This window comes from Talaromyces stipitatus, genomic scaffold (assembly GCF_000003125.1).
Source record: "Talaromyces stipitatus ATCC 10500 scf_1105507295515 genomic scaffold, whole genome shotgun sequence".
Taxonomy (NCBI): domain Eukaryota; kingdom Fungi; phylum Ascomycota; class Eurotiomycetes; order Eurotiales; family Trichocomaceae; genus Talaromyces; species Talaromyces stipitatus.
In genome coordinates this window covers 2,432,090-2,452,678 of record NW_002990118.1, presented here as the reverse complement: position 1 = coordinate 2,452,678, position 20,589 = coordinate 2,432,090, and the positions used below count along the sequence as shown (strand labels likewise).

Here is a 20,589-nt window from a genome sequence, read left to right as displayed (position 1 = left end):
GTTTCTGAGATAGGCCGTCGAGATGGAGGAGCGACCTGTCTTTGAGCTGAAGCTCTCAGAGGCTGAGGGTCTCCGCCGACTTCCAAATGATCTAGCAGAGCGACTACGAAATGCATCTGGATCACAATATTTAGATGCGCTTGCCCTGGCAGCGCTCGAGCCGGGGAATACAGAATGGATTTTCACAACATATGAGCGTCTGATTGTCGACATAGCTTCCCGATGGCTGGACTTGGATCCTCAAAATTATTACTTGAACATACTTTCGGCATTTTCTCGAATATTGCCTTTTGCGCCGTATCTTCGACATTTTACCCACGACTATGCACGAAGCCATTCCGAAACCTTCAGCGGTTCTTTCCTCAACTTCGATGGCGCAACGATACGAAAAGCTCTTTTATGCATATTCCGTCTTTCATCGTTCGACATAGAATCTTTCACCGCCGTCATCTCACCAATCCAACTCCAATCCCTCTTTCAACACGCCGACAGCTGCGTGCGCTATTTGGCGGTTCGATGTTTCTGTTATTATATGCGCACCGGAGACGCAGCAACGCAAAGGATGGTGACTACACATATCGGCACTGGGGTTATTGAAGGCCCATGGGAAAATACCGTGATTGATTATAGGCTCCTTGGGTTGTGGGAGGAACGCCGATGGCATCTTTTTGAAGCTGACCTATGTTCGAGGCGAAGTTCATTGACATTAAATACAGCCTGGGACATAGTCGACAGACACAGAGAGAATTTTAGTCATCGCACAGCTTATATTGGTGGAGTGTTAGTTCCCAAAGTTCGGTGGGATAGACCTACCCCCGAAAGCAATCTCGTTAAGACTGCAACAGTCACGAATAACCTCCGAGGTATAGCAACCGCGCTGCTTGAACAAAAGCCATTGCTTCTCATTGGATTGCCCAATTCTGGGAAGACCTCGTTGGTCAATGACGTTGCCAGAGAAATGGGACAGGTCCATCCATGGTCACTCTCCATTTGACGACAAACCGATGCTAGAGCTTGCTGGGCATGTATGCACATCTCTCTGACGGCACATTCTCGTGGCAACCTGGCGTTTGACCAAAGCAGCCAAAGAGGCGTGATCTGATAGAGATCTCGATCGGGCACCATCTGAGGTTATTGGTCTCATGTTACCGGTTATTGAAAAGGGGGAACTGATAATTCCTAGCGGAAAGAGAGAATCAAATGCGCCGATGGGTTTAGAATCATCGCCACCATGAAATCTTCTCTCAACAGCAAAGGTGAAGAGGTTGCACAAAGCCATGGTCTTCTTGGAGCCAGGTTGTGGAATAAGGTTCAAATAAATTCCTTGCCATTGATCGAAGTTCGCGAGGTTCTCATCGAGAAATACCCTGTGCTTTCGGCCCGGGTTCCCACACTAATTGACATTTATGACAGACTCTGTTCTGCCTTTCACAGTAGCTTAGCTGCGAGGTCTGCTCAAGGTAGGACACCTGGACTGAGAGATTTGATCAAACTATGCAATAGATTGCATAAACGACTTCTGCGCCTGGGGGTAACGACAGGAAATGAGGCGACCCCCGAGAGTTTTCAGGATGAGATATTCCTTGACACCGTGGATGCCTTTATTCGTTACCTACCTGATCGAGATTTCGGTCATAGGCTCAGCTCAATTGTCGCCGAGGAACTCCAACTCTCTCCTCAAAGAGCCGACTACTGCCTGCAAGAACGGACTCCTCCATACGCTGACTATGAGGATAAATTCTCGGTTGGTAGAGAAGTCTGCACCAAAATGAAAGTCACAAAGACAGCAAAATCACGATTTAACAAATTAACAAATTGGTTTGCTCCCACGCGGGCTGCCCTGAGAACAATGGAGCAAATCGCTGCTGCTGTGCAGGTATCGGAACCGGTGCTACTTGTTGGAGAGACGGGTATTGGTAAAACGGCAGTCATTCAGCAGTTGGCCAATTTGACTTGTCAGAAGTTGACAGTGGTCAATCTTTCTCAGCAGAGCGAAAGTTCGGACCTTCTGGGAGGGTTCCGGCCAGTTAACCTGCGTTCAACGGCCATTCCTTTGTTGGATGAATTCAACCAGCTTTTCGAACAAACATTTTCCGCCAAAAAGAATCAAAAATTCTTGTCTTCGGTCACCAAGAGCTTAACAGCTGGAAACTGGCCTCGTCTGGTTAATCTCTGGCATGAAGCAGTTCGCATGTCTGACAGTCTCTTCCGTGCCCCCAAAGGTTCTGACCAAAGAACCGAAGAACAGCCGTCGAAGAAACGAAAACTTGACTCACCAAAGTACGCTGCGCTGAGGGATAAGTGGGAAAGTTTCAAAGTCCAATTAAGTGACTTTGAGGCCCAGGCAAGTCGGGGTGACTCTAAATTCGCCTTTGCTTTTGTTCAAGGAAAGATCGTTCGAGCCCTGCGAAATGGAGAATGGGTCTTGCTAGATGAAATCAACCTAGCAACTCCTGATATCCTTGAAAATATTGCAAGCTTGTTGCACCATGGTGACGAAGGAATGCCTTCAGTTCTGCTATCCGAAGCCGGAGATGTGGAACGTGTGTATGGTCATTCTGATTTCAGGATCTTTGGCGCCATGAATCCTGCCACAGATGCCGGAAAACGAGATCTGGCCCCGGGATTGCGCTCGAGATTTACGGAGATCTATGTCCACTCTCCGGATGTCGACTTTGATGACTTGCTGGGGTTGATACAAACATACCTGGGCAATCTGTCTCAGAGCGACCTCCGCCTAGCTTCTGACATTGCTAGTCTCTATCTCGCCACTAAGAAACTGATGCTTGAAAATAAATTGACTGATGGTGCAGGTCAGAAACCTCATTTCAGTATTCGTACTTTAGTGCGCAGCTTGGTCTATATAACAGACCATGTGCATAGTTATGGTCTTCGGCGAGCGGCCTACGAAGGTTTCTGCATGAGCTTCTTGACCCTACTGAGTCAGGAGTCAGAGAAATTAGTCGTGCCCCTCATCGAGAAGCATATATTCGGTTCTACCAAACATGCGAAATCATTGCTTGGTCAAGTCCCTAGAGCCCCGGAAGATGGCAGTGAGTATGTGCAATTCAAGCATTACTGGATGAAGAAGGGTCCCTTCACTGCAGAGAAACAGCCACACTATATCATCACACCCTTCATTGAAAAGAACTTGAAGAACTTACTCCGTGCGAGTTCCACACGTCGATTCCCCATTCTTCTTCAAGGTCCTACTTCGTCTGGTAAAACTAGCATGGTTGAATACCTTGCGAAAATTTCAGGCAACAAATTTGTCCGCATTAATAACCATGAGCATACCGATTTGCAAGAATACCTTGGTTCCTATGTGTCAACAGACGATGGGTCTCTGACATACCAGGAAGGTGTCCTCGTGGAGGCTCTTAGGAATGGCCACTGGATTGTGCTTGATGAGCTCAACTTGGCGCCATCAGATGTCTTGGAAGCACTCAATCGACTTTTGGACGACAATCGAGAACTTTTCCTACCAGAAACGCAAGAAGTGATTCAACCGCACCCAAACTTCATGCTTTTTGCCACTCAAAATCCTGCCGGTCTTTATGGTGGACGTAAAGTTCTTTCCAGAGCGTTCAGGAATCGTTTCCTAGAGTTACATTTCGATGATATTCCAGAGGACGAGTTAGAGTATATCCTGAAGGAAAGAACGCAAATTGCTCCTTCTTTCTGTTCAAGGATTGTATCTGTGTATAAGAAGCTTTCTGTTCTGAGACAGTCCACTCGCTTGTTTGAACAGAAAAACAGTTTTGCAACGCTCCGTGACCTTTTTAGATGGGCCCTTCGTCAAGCAGATGATCGTGAGACGCTAGCTATCAATGGGTTTATGCTGCTTGCGGAGAGAGTACGGAATTCTTCCGAGCGAGCGGCTGTCAAGAAAGTGATAGAAGATGTCATGAAGGTAAAAATTGATGAAGATGCTATCTATGGCCTGGCGGAACTGGAAAGGAGAGCCGAAGGAAGGGCATCGTTGTCAAAGAATGTTGTTTGGACGAAAGCTATGAGGAGGGTATTTGTTCTTGTCTCCGAAGCCCTTCGAAACAACGAGCCTGTCCTCTTGGTTGGAGAAACTGGTTGCGGAAAAACTCAAATCTGTCAGGCGGTTGCTGAGATTTACGGCAAAGAAATGTTCATTGTCAATGCTCATGTCAACCTCGAAACTGGAGATATTGTCGGCGCGCAAAGACCTTTGAGAAATCGGTCTGCGATAGAACGACAATTGCGCGACGATCTTGCAAGCGTATTGTCGACGTTATCGAAAGCTGATGTCGATCAGTCATCGAGGAGCTTAGAGGATCTAAAAATTTCCTTTGCGCAGTTGGCTCCCGAAACCCTTGAGGCCATACCTGCTGAGCTACTGGATTGCATCAAGACAAACATCACAAGGTCCCAGGCTCTATTCGAGTGGTCCGACGGGAGCCTTATCACGGCCATGAAAACCGGTCAATATTTTCTCTTGGATGAAGTGTCTCTTGCTGATGACTCTGTACTTGAAAGACTCAACAGTGTTCTTGAGCCCCACAGATCACTTTTGCTGGCTGAAAAGGGTCCCGTTGATTCTTTAGTAATTGCACAGGATGGCTATCAATTTTTGTCAACCATGAATCCTGGAGGAGACTATGGTAAGAGAGAACTATCTGCCGCACTCAGGAATCGTATGACCGAGATATGGGTTCCTCAACTATCAGAAGAAGAAGACATCCTGCCAATCTTGAAGGATAAGCTGCAGTCTATGGACGAAAATAAGACTAAGGCTATGCTCCAATTTGCCAAATGGTTCAAGCAAACTTTTCAAGGGTCTTCTACGTTTTCTGTATCCATCCGTGATTTGCTTGGATGGGTTGAGTTCATCAATAAATGTCCGCCGTCAAATCCAGAGTTTGCAATTGTTCAAGGTGCAGCTATGGTATACATAGACACACTGGGTGCAAATCCATCCGCAATGCTCTCTACCTCAACGGATAGTGTTGCGCAGAGTCGGCAGCTGTGTCTAGAAAAGTTGGGATCCTTGCTGGAGATTGATGCTGTGCGGATATATAATGAAAATGCCACCGTCTCAACCCAAGATGGTTATCTTTGTGTTGGTCCTTTCCGGTTGCCAGTCTCCCCAGGTTCATCTCCAGATCCTGACTTCGTCATGGACGCACCAACGACAATTGCCAATTCCGTTCGCATTGCTCGTGGGCTGCAGACATCGAAGCCTATTCTGCTCGAGGGTAGTCCTGGTGTTGGAAAGACGACCTTGGTGGCATCGCTTGCTCGTGCTCTTGGGAAGCCTCTTACTCGAATCAATCTGTCAGATCAAACAGATCTCACTGATCTTTTTGGCTCCGATGTCCCTGTCGAAGGGGGTGACGTTGGCCAGTTTGCTTGGCGCGATGCCCCATTCTTGCAAGCAATGCAACGAGGAGACTGGGTCCTTCTCGACGAGATGAATCTTGCTTCTCAGTCGGTGCTGGAAGGTCTCAACTCATGTCTTGATCATCGCCAGCAGGTGTATGTGGCCGAACTTGACCAGACATTCAAGAGACATCCGGATTTCGCTTTGTTCGCAGCACAAAATCCTCACCACCAAGGTGGTGGCAGAAAAGGGCTTCCCGCATCCTTTGTCAATCGATTCACAGTTGTGTATGCGGATTCCTTCAGTGACACGGATCTGAACAGCATCTGCTCGAAGTTATTCCCACGAATTCCAGCCGACCAGACATCTAAGATGGTCGAATTCATGTCAAAGCTGAATTGGGCTATTGACTATGATCGAGAATTCGCCAATATTGGGGGTCCTTGGGAGCTGAACCTTCGCGATATCCTACGATGGTTCCAGCTTGCCGATCGAGGAAACGTACAGTTACCCAGTGGCTACTTTCTTGAGAATATTATTAGTCACAGGTTTCGAACGGAGAAAGACCGCTCGCTGATCTCTGCACTCTTCGAAGAGTCTTTCAAGATTCCCGCGCCTGAAAAGTCTTATTATCATAATTTGACGGTTGAGAAATTTCAAGTTGGACTTGCGATAATGCCTAGGCGACAACTCGAACAAAGCACCACCCACTCAGATGTCAAGATTCTTCCTGCTCATCTTCCTATACTCGAGTCTCTTATGTTCTGTATAGAGCGAGCCTGGCCAAGTATCCTCGTGGGACCTTCAGGTTGTGGTAAGACAACAACCATTCGCACGCTTGCGTCTATCCAAGGAGCTGAATTGGTGGAACTAGCATTGAGTGCTGACACAGATACCATGGACTTAATTGGTGGTTTCGAACAGATTGACTATCGCAGACAAACCCAGTCATTAGCCAAGGATGTGGTGAACTTTGTACATCATCAGATCATCACTACTGTTACTTCCGAGTCTGCTTCAAGTTCGATTGTGCATCTGCTAGAAGCTTACGGGGTCTGTAGCAATCCTGAGATCAATATTGAAACACTAGCCGACGTCATCAATGCTCTCCAACCGCATTTTGATAGTCTAGCATTCGCCAGTCTTATCCAACGATGCAAAGCGCTAGTGCAGACCTCAAAGGATGCAAACAAAGTGGGTTTCGAGTGGACAGAAGGAGCGTTGACCGAAGCCATACAACTTGGTCACTGGGTTGTATTAGATAATGCGAACCTTTGCAATGCATCCGTTCTGGATCGGTTGAACTCGTTGATGGAACCGAATGGCTACCTAGTGTTGAACGAACAACGCACAGAAGATGGCTCGGCTCGAACCATTCGTCCACACCCAAACTTCAGGTTGTTCCTCACCATGGATCCTAGAAACGGAGAGTTGTCTCGGGCTATGCGTAATAGATCTGTGGAAGTGTGCTTCTTGTCAGAATTTCCCGCTGTTGCGTCTTCCGTATATACGCCATTGTTTACACTTGAGTCAGCTTTATACCGCTTACGCTATGTTTGGAACTGTGATCCCGAGTCACAGTCATCAGATGTTGCAGATCAGTTGTTTGGCATTCGTCTAGACCATGTTGAGATGTCGGACCTTGCCAACTTCAATCATTCACTTCGGCAATTAGCGATATCTTTTCCTGATGCAGAGCAGTCGAAAGCGGCTATGGAAATCCTTGAGCGTTATGCCAAGCTGGTTGAAGGCAATTTTCAATGGAAGGCCCTGTTTTCTTTGAGTATGGAAATTGGTGATCAGGGAGCTGAACTTGTACATCCTCTTGTCAATGAGCCACGCCTGACCTGGCATTCGAGCCAGGCCGATCGTATCATACTTCTCTCTCAACTGCAAGGTGTTAAACTAAGCTTGCATCAGCTCCAACAACGTCTGGTTCATTCACATCAGAATTCTCAGCATCTCAAGCCTTCTCAGATGACAAGATTGGAACGCTCTTTCGCTTCAAGTAGGATATCGAGCCTGATGAAAGACGATACCCAGGCAGTGAGCTCTTTCTTGACAGATTTTGTTCACACTTCTTACGAATTCATTCAACGTCTTGACAATGACTCTGGGTTGGTCAATGATGCCTTATCTGTACTGAAGGATTTCACCAAAATTTGCTGGGACATTTATACGGTTACCCAGGTTAAGGAGCTGGACGAAGGCGTGTTCCAGATCTACCTGCAGATCGGCCAGCAAATCTTGTCCTCTGCCGCCGAAAGCCAATCTGCACTGTCTCCGTTGTTCTCTGCATTGGCTCAGCTTCTCAGCCGTTTCAGGTCAACATGGGCGTTAAAGACAGGATTGAGCATGCGAAGGATCTGGGATGCTTGGAGACCTGTCACCTGCACTGACGTCGAGCAGCTGAACTCGCTCCTGGATCTGGAAGGCGTGGTTTCTGGGTTCAACAAAATCGCGCTTCAGACAAGATTAAATATTTCTCAGCTTGGGCTAGTCCGAAAATCGCTGATTGAAGCACAGAATGCAATGCTGCTTAACAATGCGGATGGCAAGCTTCTCGTACCAAGTCTAAAGCAACAAGTCACGGAATTGGTCTCTGCCACCGAAATATACTCATCTCCTCAACCTCCACATTTTTTGAAGGTCTTTGAGAGTATATGCGAGTACCATGACTTGCCCATACTTTATAACGAGAGTCAAATTCAACATCATGGACATTTGAATGAGACACTGCCACTTCTTGCCGGAAGACCAGCATACTCTACGGTGCCATTCAACGAGAAGTTCCCCGTTTCTTCTATCCTACACAGACTAGCTCTGTACAACGGCTCAGAAGGAGCCATGCTTGCTGTATCACCCTGGTCATCAGCTTTCTCGGTTGATTTGTTGCAACACGTGCAGCGTACTAATGAAGTTCTCCTTGGACGACTCGATTTCTTTCAAAGCGAACTTCATGCATTAGTTGAAGCGGTATCTTACAGCTCTCGGGAGATATCACTTTCCCAAACTGTGCTACTGGCAAGGGTGTTCACGCGTGTGATATTAGAAATTCTATGTCTCCATCAAGATTTCCTGAATACGACTAGTCTTGAAGTGGTTGTCTCCGCGCTATGTGACCTCGAGAAAACCGGAACATTCCATGGCTCAATTCCACAACTTGAACCTGCAATGGATCTGCCGCCAAATCATTTCTTCAGAGAGTTCGTCAATGACCTCTCAGGATGCATCCAGACACTTGCAAATGTTCGAAATAACTCATCAGTGAGCACTCTATACGAGTTGGGCCATGTCTGCGTTCAACTCTCAGTGTTCTGTCTCCGTCTTTTTGTTCCAGACAAACCATATGACCCTTCGCTAGGTTTAGTGGTTGAGAGACAACGCCACGCAGACCAGGTTCTGCAATTGACCGCTGAGGATGAAGCCCTCGCCACTTTCGAGAAGGAATTCTCTGGTCGAACTTCTAATTTGCGCCGTTGTTTGATCAAGGAAGAGTTAAAAAGGCTTGGGTCAACTCCATCTGCTTCTCCGGTCAGTCGTCCAGCCAAGTCGCGGCTCATGGAATTGCACGGCGAGTTTATGAATCTGCACAATTCAGTACTGAGTAGAACTCCGGAAACCTTTGGTGTTGCTGAGTTCCAACAATACGGAAACCTTCTCAAAGACAACGTTCGTCTTATTTGCGCTCGTCTTCGGTCCAACTTTAGAGTCTACGACGATATTACTGTTTTGGTTACTCGATTTCTGACAATGCTTGATTTAGGAGCATCCCTTTGTTTGGGAGGAGCAAATAAAAGCCAATCCAAGATATCCCAAATCATCACTCAGACTACACCCTTCATTGGCGGCAACACATACCCTTTAATGAAGAAACCAGTTCACGCAGTTGCCTCGATGAAGAATCAAATCAAAGTGCAAATACATCAACTTTCATCACTGGCTCTTCATCACGGTGCCAACTCAGCAAATCTAGACTCGGAAGCTGCTCTCTCCCATCTGAAGGAAATATTCCAGTCGCTGCATCTTATCTGGAAGAAGCAACTCGTCGAAGACCAGAAAGAGGCCGCAGAGAAGTCTCAAACTTATCGCTACAAAGGATCGTTTGAGGATAGCGAGGAAGTTGACGAATCTGAACTTCGTGAACTGTTCCCTGTTTACGAAGGGACTGAGGAGGAAGTATCAGAAAAGCCTCGAATGGATATTAACTCAATTTCCCTTAGATTGACCGAACTGCATGCGGCTATCTTTGCACCTGGAGACATTGAAGGAAATCTAAGAGAGTTCATTGTTGAATCCACCCGACTGCTTGGTTCGCTGGACAGCGGACAGGATTCATATGCACCGCCAGAATCCTACTTGCCTGGTATCCTGCTGGTATTGAAAGACGAGCTAAAGTCTTACGAGAATGTTTCCCCAAGACGTTACAACTTCTACTTGGATGCGAACATCGCAGAAGCCAAACGTCTAGTGTCGCTTGTGCTATCCGTGCGAAATCGATTTGTCCAGTTGCAAGCAGCATGGCCTGAACATGCAGCCATTCACGATGTCTTGGTCTGTTGCCAAGAGATTCTGCAGTTCAAACACTTGGAACCCGTTGCCAAGTATATCACCAAGTTGGAAAAATTGCATGGCCTTGTTCATGAGTGGCAACTGGTGGCCAGCAAGGATTACTCGGCTGCCTCTTTATATGATCAAATCACGGCTTTGACCATTAGCTGGAGACGTCTTGAATTATCAACATGGGCCAAGTTGTTAGATCTAGAGTTTGAAAAGTGTGAGAAAGCCGTTAGCACCTGGTGGTTCGTGGCATATGAGGCATTCATTGCGTTGCCCTTACAGAAGGCCGAGAATGGCGAAGATCTCAAGGACTACACTACTGAAGCTCTTCATACTCTCGAAGCTTTCCTCAAGTCCACCACAATTGGCCAGTTCAGTGCACGTCTACGATTAATCGAGCAGTTTAGATCATTGTTACAGCTATTTGCAAACCATAACCCGACCTTAAGCTGCATTGTCTCTGCACTGGAAAACTTCTTGCATCATTACAGACCATATGAGCCCGTCGTCAATAAGACATTGGAGGAAAAAAGAAAATCTCTTGATAAGGACGTCAAGGAGCAAATTCAACTGGCCAGTTGGAAAGATACGAACATCACTGCTTTACGCGAGAGTGCAAGACGATCGCATTACAAATTGTTCAAGTACGTTCGAAAGTACAGAGAATTTCTTTCTCAACCCACCGACCAGATACTTCAACAAGGCATGCCAGATTTGCATGAGCAATCTCTGGATATAAACTTTGCAAAGCCGCTTCCAGTCTCTTTGTGGGATTCATCAGATGCTCTTATGGTCTGCGAACGGTACGATCCTATTTGGGCCAATCGAGCTCCCAGGTTCAAAGATCCATCAACCACTGCTGTTAATATGTTGAGGGTCTATACGTCTTCATTGTCTGAATTGGATGTTCCCTCGCAACTGAGCAGCTTCGTCACAGACGTGATTGAGACTGTGAAGTCATTCAAATCCGAGACACCGAGCACTTTGACAGAGGACAACAAGCAGCATGTACAGCACCTTAAGACCCAGAAACGTCGTTTCTATGCCGAAACACTCCGTCAACTTCATTTCATGGGCATACGACGAAACGTGAGTACGGTATTCATCGAAGAGCAAGCCACAATCAATCAGGTTCTTGCTACTACGCCAAACATCATTGTCGAACATGGGCCAGCTGCTACTGTTGCTCAAAGTGCAGATTCTTACCTTCACAGATTCTTAGACGTACTCCCTCATGTCAGGAAGTATTCACGCGAGTATAACGAGGATCTCAACCCGACCGAAGTGACAAGAAGTATTGGATCCGCTGAGGGCTTCTTGGTGTTGATCAGAAAGCAAAGAGAAGATCTCGCGCCGGTCATCAAGCATCTAGTGGGACTCAAATCTACATCTGCTGATATGAAAGTTCTCTGGACTCACGGGCCTTCGCGACTCAGACAAGATAACCGGTCTGGCCTTACTGAAAGGGAAAACTCGTTCAGACGTGTTTCTTGGCTGATCCCCCTTCTTGGAGTTGGAAAAGAGATTGTGGAGATTCACTCCTTGTACTCGGGATCACCTAGCGTCGCAGGCACTTTCCAGCTTTGGAAAGATACATTCGCACGCCTTAGGAATGGTATTGAGCGGCTGCCACATCTACCTGAAGGGCTCACATCTCAGGTCACAATTGACACTGAGCTTGAAGTCAGGAGCTGCTTCGCGCAACTTAAATCCGAGTTCACCACGCTGATTGAGGACCGGCCTGAGCTGGCATTTGTTCTTGAACAGGCTATCTCTTGGCTAGAGATACCTGCTCCTAGTGATGCGACATCCGCAGAGAGCGATATGGTGATTGATAATTTGAACGATCATTATCTTTCTGCAGTCAACAAGATCTTGGTCGCATTACAAGAACTCAAAGGCTCTTTAGCCTCCCTACCGCCTGACATGGAGAACAAGGACTGGCTTTCACGGACGGACTCTTCGTTGTCGAAAGCACTTCGGGATCTGCATATCGGCGATATTGCTAGATCTCTGAACTCTGTCCTTGATAAGCTTCAGTCTTTGCAGGACTCTGATTCTAGTTTACCTCTCGCCAGTGCAATTATAGCTGGGCTGCTACCGATAACAGAGCAATATTACAATATCTGCGAGGACATGATTGGCCGTTATCTTGGAGTCCATAGAGAAATATGTAAGATGGCATATATCCTCTCCAAGTCATTCACGCAGATCGCATCAGAGGGCTTCTGCAGTCCCCATGAAGCCTCCACTGAGGAAAGCGGATCTGGCAAAGTTGAATCTGGAACGGGTCTTGGTGAAGGTGAAGGAGCCGAGGATATCAGCAAAGATATTCAGGACGATGAGGATTTATCCGAACTTGCGCAGGAAAAGGATCAAGAGAAGTCTTCCAAGGATGATATAGACAAGTCTGAAGATGCTGTGAACATGGATCAAGAAGACCTTGAAGGCGAGTTTGATGACGAACAGAAGGAGACAGAAGGCGAGGACAAAGAAGATATGTCTGGTGAAGAAGGTGACGATGAGATTGATGAAGAAGTTGGTAGTGTCAACGATCTCGATCCAAATGCAGTCGACGAGAAGCTGTGGGAAGGTGCCCATGATGAAAAACAGAAGGAAACAGAGAATGAAGAGGGCAAGGGACAGTCCGAAAAGGACGAACAGGCAGCAGCAAATGATAAGAAGGAGCAAGATCTGAAAGATCAAGAAGAGAAGGGCGATGAGCCGATGGAAGCAGAGGAAGGAGAACGAGAAGAAGCTCCTGAAGATGAGGAAGAAACGGGTGGTAGAGAAGAACTTGATGTCACCGATCCACATGCCAAGGAAGAACAAACCCTTGACCTCCCAGAGGAGATGCAACTTGATGGGGAAGGACCAGAAGACGCCGAGTCGGACATGAGTGATGATGGCATGGATGAGTTGTCTGATTTCGAGCCTGCGACCAACGGAGACAAAGCGGAGGAAACAGTTGATGAAGATGAGCGCAGCGCAACTCCAGACCCGGGTGATATCGACATGGAAGATAACCATCAGAATGAAGCTGAGTCAGGAGAGCCAGAAGGTGAGCAAGAAGCCAATATCGCTGGTGAGGAAGAAACCTTGGACGAAGAACTGGAAGCGGAACAAAAAGAGAATAAGGCTTTGGAAAAAGATGAGAACACTGCAGCTGGTGAAAATGCCGATCAAAGTGACGAGATTGCTGGTGGAATTGGTTTGGATACAGATACCAAGGAAGAAAAGGGTTCGTCTGGCAATGCTCAACAAGAAGGTGGTGCTGAAGAAGCTAGCTCTGAGGAACAACCCAACGGTGCTACAGAAGAGGGTGCGGATCAGAAGAAGGCTGAGAGTAGCTCTGGGGGAGCAGGTGAAGATTCACAGGATGATCCACAGTCGGAAGCATTCAAGAAACTAGGAAATGTTCTCGAAGAGTGGCATCGCAGACAGCGGGAGATAATGAATTCGTCAAGAGACAAGGAGAAGCAAACCCTGCCGCTGGACACCAACATGGCTGATGCAGAATTCGAGCATCTGGCAGATGAAGACGATGTTGCAGACACGCAAGCATTAGGCCAGGCGAGCGAAGAACAAGCAGAGGCATTGGATCAACAGAAAGGAGTTGAAGCCGAGAAGCCTAGTGTTACTGATGATATCCCACCTGACGTTATGGACGGTGACAAGGACAATCAGCCGGACGAGAACCTGCTTGATGAAGCAGCAATGGATCTTGACGTCGCCGAGGTCAATGCTACAGAGGGAGCTCAAACCGCCAAGGGCACATTGGTTGGCGAAACGTACAAGGAACGAGATGGCGAGCCACCAATGACGGAGGAATTGGACGAAGTAGATACACATCTAGCAGCAATCCATCTTTCCTCGGCCAATGCAACCAAAACCTCAATTGATGAAGCTCGAAGATTGTGGGCTCACTACGAAGCTGTCACTAACGATCTTTCTCTTTCGCTTACCGAACAACTACGTCTCATCCTTGCCCCTACACTCGCCACTAAACTTCGTGGTGACTTCCGAACTGGCAAAAGACTCAATATCAAGAAGATCATTCCGTACATCGCTTCCCAGTACAAACGCGACAAGATCTGGATGCGTCGTTCCATCCCTAGCAAACGCAACTATCAAATCATGCTAGCAGTCGACGACAGTAAGTCCATGTTGGAGAGTGGAAGTGGTCAGCTTGCCTTTGAGACGCTTGCCCTCGTTGCTAGGAGTTTGAGTATGTTGGAAGCGGGTGATCTGTGTATCGTCGCTTTTGGAGACGAGGAGCACGTTCGAGTAGCCCATGAGTTTGGCAAACCCTTCTCGTCAGAGGCAGGTACTCAGGTCTTCCAGCAATTCAGCTATCAGCAAACCGGTACGAATGTTCGTAAGCTTGTTGCCGATTCAATTGCGCTCTTCCGTGAGGCACGGGGGCGGAAATCTGGCGGAGGTGGTAACTCAGCGGACCTTTGGCAATTGGAACTTATCATATCCGACGGTATCTGTGAAGACCACGAGACAATTCGACGACTCGTCCGACAAGCGCAAGAAGAGCGTATCATGATAGTATTCATCATCGTCGATGCTGCTTCAGGAAGTTCAATTCTGGATCTGACGCAAGCAAGCTTTGAGCCTGATGATTCTGCGATGGGGACCGGGGAGATGAAGCTCAAGATGAAGAGATATTTGGAGGGGTTCCCATTTGCTTACTACCTGGTGGTGAGGGATGTGCGTGAGTTGCCGGCTGTTTTGGCCATGGCATTGAAGCAGTGGTTTGCAGAGGTGGTTGAAACTTCGTCGTGATCTTATGTCTCCAATGATACAAAAGTGCATTTTATGGAGTTTAGACTTGCTGCATATTAGGAGTTGGTTGTTTTTCTTCTTTTTTTTTATGAATATCATTTATATGAAATGTGTATACTGTCAGAAATTATGATACAATAAAGGTCCGTTCAACCAAGTGACTACCTATCGGAAGGACCATTCAATATTAGAACTTTTATATAGCTTGTTTTGACTTGGATTCATTAGACGTAAGTGATCATTATCCCTATGAAAGATAGAAGAGCCTATATCACCATCCATATCTAGATCCAGCTTCCTTCTTATTCCTTCGTCCAGTAGCAAAACTCTCTTCAAGTGCATCCTTCTGCGAACTTGCAGCCTGCACAAGCTGACGCAAAGAATGCTTACCAGGAGCAATTGCGCGAACGGGATTATGCTGTTGCGCGGTAAGCTCTTCTTCCGTTGTTTTGGAAAGCAGTTCTTGGTTCGATGCATACTCTGCATCGGTGTTGAATGTTAGTATTTTCGAGTTGGCTTGTACTGTGCCTGGATTTCGGCCTAGTAACTGTCGTCGCTGGGCACGAGAGAGGTTTAGGTCGTTGGCAATGGCGTCGAGAGTTGATTGTTGTTGTGTGGATGGAGTAGGGTAGGTTGCTGATGGTTGATTATGTTGTTCCAGGGCGGAGATATCCTCTCCTGTATTGGAAGGTGCATCAAAGCCTTCGGGATTGTATACGATTGATTCGTATGCGCTGGTTGATGCGGTTGAAGTAGTCTTATCTTCGTTCGAGAATGAGAAGAGACTGATTTTGGGTTTAGGTTTTGTGGCAGGACTAGCTTCTGCAGCTGTAGTTGTAGTCGTAGTAGCTGCTATGGAAGCATCTCTCTCTGTAGGAGTATCTGAGTCATTTGCTTTCTGTGCGGTATTGACAGCAGCAGGAGCTGCCCGTGCTGCCACGAAAGCAGCAGACTTCTTCTTTGGTGCATTACGCGCTACCGATAGAGGTTTGAATACCATTGCATTGCCCTTTTTTTTATAATTCTCTTCTTTCAATAAACTGCCTTCCTTTGGGTCGTTGCGCAGACTTCCCGGTTTCGGTATCGTATCATCCTCAGAGCCTCCCATAGAAGCTTGATCAAGGGCTTGTTCTTGACGCCACTCAGCATCTGCCTGTCTATCAAACCCCGGACCAGCACCTGTCTTCAGGCTAAATACTTTTGTATTCTTGCTCGCGTTTCCCCCAGACGTAGTCGGTAGATTTGCGCGCTTTGGTGCTGGAAGCAACGAATTGAATCCAGAAAATATTCCGCCTCCGGTTGTCCTTGGCTTTTTCCTGGCTGGTCCATCTTCATCATCTTCGATGCTGTCATCGGCTTTATTTTCTGGTTTGATTTCGGGGAGCGCGACTCGTATTTTGCGTGGGTTTCCGCGATCTACGATTGATGAGAATTTCTGGTCGGGTTTTGTCTCTGCTGTTGTGTTCTTAGTGATGGGTTGGGTAACTTGAGGCTGTTCCTCATCATCGGAGACTTCGGAATCTGAATATTGCACTAGACCCATTCTGTTCTGCGTGGGCGCTCTGTGGTTGTTGACTTGACTCTTGAGTGAGGTTATTTGAGGTCTTAGAATGATGAAAGCCGCCACAGAGATCTGCAAGCACGGACCATCAGATGCGGAGTGGGCATTTTTGCCTGACCTCAACCTTCCTCTGTTACTAGCTTGACTAAACTGTTGCTATAACACTACTCGCTTCATTTCTCACGATTATTCGAGCTTCTTCTGTACATGCGATTCCATTAAAATATGGAAATATATCAGCAGAAGACAAGAACAGAGAGCGCATGATGTCATTACTTACATACCCTGTTAGCGCTCGCTTTTGACGACAACCATGGACGAAGCAACAGCTCAGTCGAATGGTGCGCCTACAGCAAGCGAGTACGGCCCATTTACAGAGGAAAGAAGGTCTGAAAAGTTAAGGGACGGATGGAACGAATATGAAAACAAAGCTTCTCGATCCTCGAAATTCCGCTTCAAGTCTTCAAAATCGCGCGCAAGACACAGCTCCTCGCATCACTCAAGCAGACATGACAGCGACAGCAGACCGCATTCAGAAGGACACAGATCTTACCGGCACCGGCACCACCATCGTCATCACAGCTCGCGCCATTCCTCAAAACGCCAAAAGACCGAGGAATCACCTCCTCCGGCCCGCAGCCAGTATGAACGCTCCTTATCTCCCGAAACAGCATTTCGCGAATCGCTTTTCGACGCCCTAGGCGACGATGAAGGAGCTTTATACTGGGAATCCGTATACGGCCAACCAATCCATACATACGCCATCCCATCAGTACCAAAGGGACCAAACGGGGAATTAGAGCGCATGACAGACGAAGAATATGCCGAATACGTACAAGCCAAGATGTGGGAACGATCGCACGAAGGCATAATGCAAGAAAGAGAACGACAAAGACAAGAAAACGCCAAAGCAAAGCAGCGTGCGGAAGCCGAGCAGCAGCGAGCATTTCGAGATCGTACTCAATTCAATGAAGCTCTTGAAGAAAGTCTCAAGAGGGGCGAGAAACGGAGACGAGCTAAATTATGGATAGCGGCTTGGGAGAAATACATGAAAAGTTGGGAAGGGTTGGACGCTTCTTCGAAAGCTCCGCCGGCCACTTCTTCCGATACTGAGAAACCATTTTATATCCGGAATTATATCCATTGGCCTGTGGAAAGTGGTAAACGGCGAGATATTTCGCGTGATGCGGTGAGGGAATTCATGCAACATTCTTCTGAGAGTTTTCTGAATACACTTAAAGCGGAGCGTATACGCTGGCATCCGGATAAGATGCTCCATCGATACGGGAGTTTGGGTCTGGGAGAAGAGAAGACTTTGGTACAGAGTATTACCGAAGTTTTCCAGATTCTGGATGATTTATGGATTGAAGAGAAGGGTCGCCAGTCCAGATGATAGACCTGAAGGACGTGATATGATGATAAGGCTATATGATATTCAGGATGATATGTTTAGACCGGACGTCTGGCTCTTTTGTCATGTTATAGTTAGCAGTGATACCCCATAGAATCACGACGATATTCCCTGAGATTTGCATCTTTATTTTCAGAAATGGGAATCCTCCCTGATGTTGTAAATATAAGAAACTGATGTTAAATGCACCGCTGACTCCGCTCCAGTCATCATACACAAGCCTCGTCAATGATTCTCTCAATCAATCAATCCATCATATCGCAAACTAAATAAAAGACGCTGAATAGCAGTATCAAAACAACACGGAACCTAGAAAAGACAAACAAAAACAAGAATTTGAAAAGCTAAAATTGATGATGCTTCATGCTGGATAAATTTCTTCATACTTCATCCCCCTCTTTAATCAGAATCCTTTTGTTCCGATTAGAAACGAGACTGCCTTTGACTAGATCGATAAATCGTATATCCAACATAAACACCCGCAACAAGACCCACAAACAGAAAGATCTTGAAGAAGAACCACATCCATCCACCGGAAGAAGCAGCTTTCTTCCTCCTTCCTGCAGACCGGCCACGGGCTGTAGGCGCACCAGCCCTATTCCGACTTGCAGATGTACTAGAATCGTAGAGGTTGTGAGTTGTTACGGAGATAATATCGTGTTTATCAGTGACTTCGCCCGTTTCGCCAGAGAAGCCGAGGTAGGTAACCGAGGGAATTGCGATGTTGGTTTCTGGCGCGGTGAGGGAGAAGCATTCGGTCCAGGAGCCGTCGGATTTGTATTGGAGGTCGAGAGTGAGGGAGCGGTCTTGGAAGTAGGTTAGACGTGCTTTTGTGGGGACTGCGGCGTCACGGAGACCGCGGGCCTGACGAATACGCATATTAGTCCATGATGCTTTAGACTGATTATAGGTCTAATCATACCGAGCATCCTGCCAACTCGTTGGCCTTGCCGTCATGTTCCTGATCATAGGCCGTTTGCCCATCGCCCATCATAGCCATGACATACGGAAACGAAGTACCGGGGCGATTGTTTTTGTAGGTATCGAAGAAAATTCCTAGACCTTCAAAGCGGTCTACGGAGCCGAAGACGGGACCTTGTGTTGCGCGTTGTTTGGTAAGCCAGAGCGCAAATCCGTCGCCGTGGAAGTGGCCTGACCCGTGGATTTTGAATTCGAATTCAATCTGTTATTGCATGTCAATCTTTGTATGCACGAAGGAAAGGGTAAGGAGAGTTACCTCCCAATTGGTCGCAGTTAGAGGTACACGGGAGAATATCCAGCCCTGCTGAGACTGTCGTTCGGATGTGAGGCGGACGTATCTACAGATGTTAGACCGCGCATTGAATGAATGATCGACTTCGGACTTACTGATCTGTACGAATAACGGTATCACCGCCAAAATCCCACCATCGACTATGCATGTCGGAATCTAGATAGGGCTATCGGCGCGCGTCAGTCGATTCATGCTCGTTGCATCATGCCAATTGCATGTGCTTCACGTGGAATTGCAATTTCATACCGGAGCCAAGCTATGAGTTCGTAACTATCAAGATGTTAGAATAAGCTCCGCGACAGATGTAACTCTACAAGTTGCACGACACTTACAGGAAGCATCTTCACATCAGTGTTTCCTTGCCAGTATTTAGTATCTGTTCCTGCAGCTGCCGAGGAGGCTAATGCCAGGGCGGAGGCAGCGAATTGAGAGAACCACATGTTGGGTGGTGGTTGTTGAGCTGTTTTCGAGATTGAAGGTTGAACGAAGGGATCGCGGTGTGGACACAGACGAATGCGCGAAATGGATGAAGAAGAGATACTTTGAGCGAGTGGTATCTCTCAGCAATTGAATTGTAAATTAGAATGAAAGTACCGAAGAATCAAAAAGGCGAGAGAACGTCAAAGGCTCGCTATGATTGTCGCAGGAGTACAGGTCGAATGATCATAAATGTCACCGGGACATTCAGCAGCTGCAGAACATTACCCTGGAAGGTGTAACCACAGATATCATCAAAAAGATACAAAGGTAACTGCGTAAAGAGAGAGAGAGAGAGAGACGCAGAATATATTCGTGAGAAAGGGTTGTAACCTCATGTTTCGCAGTATGTCAAAGGTGTCCACTTGCAAACTGTGGCGAGTACATTTGAGCATCAGCCACAGCTCAGCCAGGTGAGGTCACCACTTAACCAGAAGAAGTTAGCGCATACATACTCTAATTCTCCGCAAGCTCATCTTCAGACATTTACATCAAGCATCCAGCAACATCATCAACATCCAATTGATACACTCCTCAACTCAAGAAATAAATACACAATGTCTTTCTTTGGCTCATCCTCCTCCTCCAAGTCCTCCGAAGACGCATCTTCAACCGCCCTCAAAAATGCTCTCATGCAACAAGTCCAAACCGAAGCTGCCGTGGCCAACGCCCGCACTCTTGTCAGCGTACGCCTTCTATCACCTCTTCCCACGTAATCAGTAGACTGAATTGATATATAGAAAATAAACGAAAACTGCTTCGACCGCTGTATCCCCACCCCCGGCTCTTCACTCTCATCCAGTGAATCAACATGTCTCTCATCTTGTATGGAGAAATACATCAATGTTTGGAATACGACTAGTCGTGCTTATATTTCGAGGGTGCAAAAGGAGTCGAAGAGGATGGGTGCTGGGGCGGATGTTTTGGGGGCTCTTGGTGGGCAGCAATGATCCATATATGACTTTGTATTACAATAGAAGGTTTCCGGGGATGGGTTTAATATAGTGTGTGCGATAGTATCGGGTATTGGAAGACTATGGGGGTTATGTCTTTGTATATTAGATAGAAATTCGACTTTCATGTATTTGTATGAATACACACTACTCAATGATTACCACTTAGTGATGATTGATATATGATACCAAAAGGTGGTTATATGC

The 20,589-nt window shown here is 46.9% G+C and overlaps 5 protein-coding genes across 5 annotated transcripts; 3 read left to right on the top strand and 2 right to left on the bottom strand.

Annotated features, from left to right (window-relative positions):
• Window positions 1–22: 22 nt before the first annotated feature.
• Window positions 23–14,920, top strand: TSTA_049490 (midasin, putative; the record flags this gene model as incomplete). Its single annotated transcript, XM_002485420.1, has 2 exons — window positions 23–967; window positions 1,184–14,920. The coding sequence occupies 2 exons, from the start codon at window positions 23–25 to the stop codon at window positions 14,705–14,707; spliced, it is 14,469 nt and encodes a 4,822-aa protein (XP_002485465.1). The 3' UTR covers window positions 14,708–14,920.
• Window positions 14,921–14,931: 11 nt separating this feature from the next.
• On the bottom strand, window positions 14,932–16,285 carry TSTA_049480 (uncharacterized protein). Its single transcript, XM_002485419.1, has 2 exons — window positions 15,906–16,285; window positions 14,932–15,860 (listed from the first exon to the last, which is right to left on the bottom strand). Exons 1-2 carry the CDS (start codon window positions 16,248–16,250, stop codon window positions 14,979–14,981), a joined length of 1,227 nt encoding a protein of 408 aa, XP_002485464.1. The 5' UTR covers window positions 16,251–16,285; the 3' UTR covers window positions 14,932–14,978.
• Window positions 16,286–16,411: 126 nt separating this feature from the next.
• On the top strand, window positions 16,412–17,661 carry TSTA_049470 (uncharacterized protein; the record flags this gene model as incomplete). Its single annotated transcript, XM_002485418.1, has 2 exons — window positions 16,412–16,910; window positions 16,940–17,661. Exons 1-2 carry the CDS (start codon window positions 16,688–16,690, stop codon window positions 17,659–17,661), a joined length of 945 nt encoding a protein of 314 aa, XP_002485463.1. The 5' UTR covers window positions 16,412–16,687.
• On the bottom strand, window positions 16,871–19,792 carry TSTA_049460 (lectin family integral membrane protein, putative). Its single transcript, XM_002485417.1, has 6 exons — window positions 19,285–19,792; window positions 19,199–19,222; window positions 19,048–19,118; window positions 18,917–18,998; window positions 18,602–18,862; window positions 16,871–18,543 (listed from the first exon to the last, which is right to left on the bottom strand). The coding sequence occupies exons 1-6, from the start codon at window positions 19,390–19,392 to the stop codon at window positions 18,103–18,105; spliced, it is 987 nt and encodes a 328-aa protein (XP_002485462.1). The 5' UTR covers window positions 19,393–19,792; the 3' UTR covers window positions 16,871–18,102.
• Window positions 19,793–19,917: 125 nt separating this feature from the next.
• On the top strand, window positions 19,918–20,555 carry TSTA_049450 (mitochondrial intermembrane space translocase subunit Tim13, putative). The gene is made up of 2 exons (XM_002485416.1): window positions 19,918–20,115; window positions 20,170–20,555. The coding sequence occupies exons 1-2, from the start codon at window positions 19,987–19,989 to the stop codon at window positions 20,377–20,379; spliced, it is 339 nt and encodes a 112-aa protein (XP_002485461.1). The 5' UTR covers window positions 19,918–19,986; the 3' UTR covers window positions 20,380–20,555.
• Window positions 20,556–20,589: the final 34 nt, after the last annotated feature.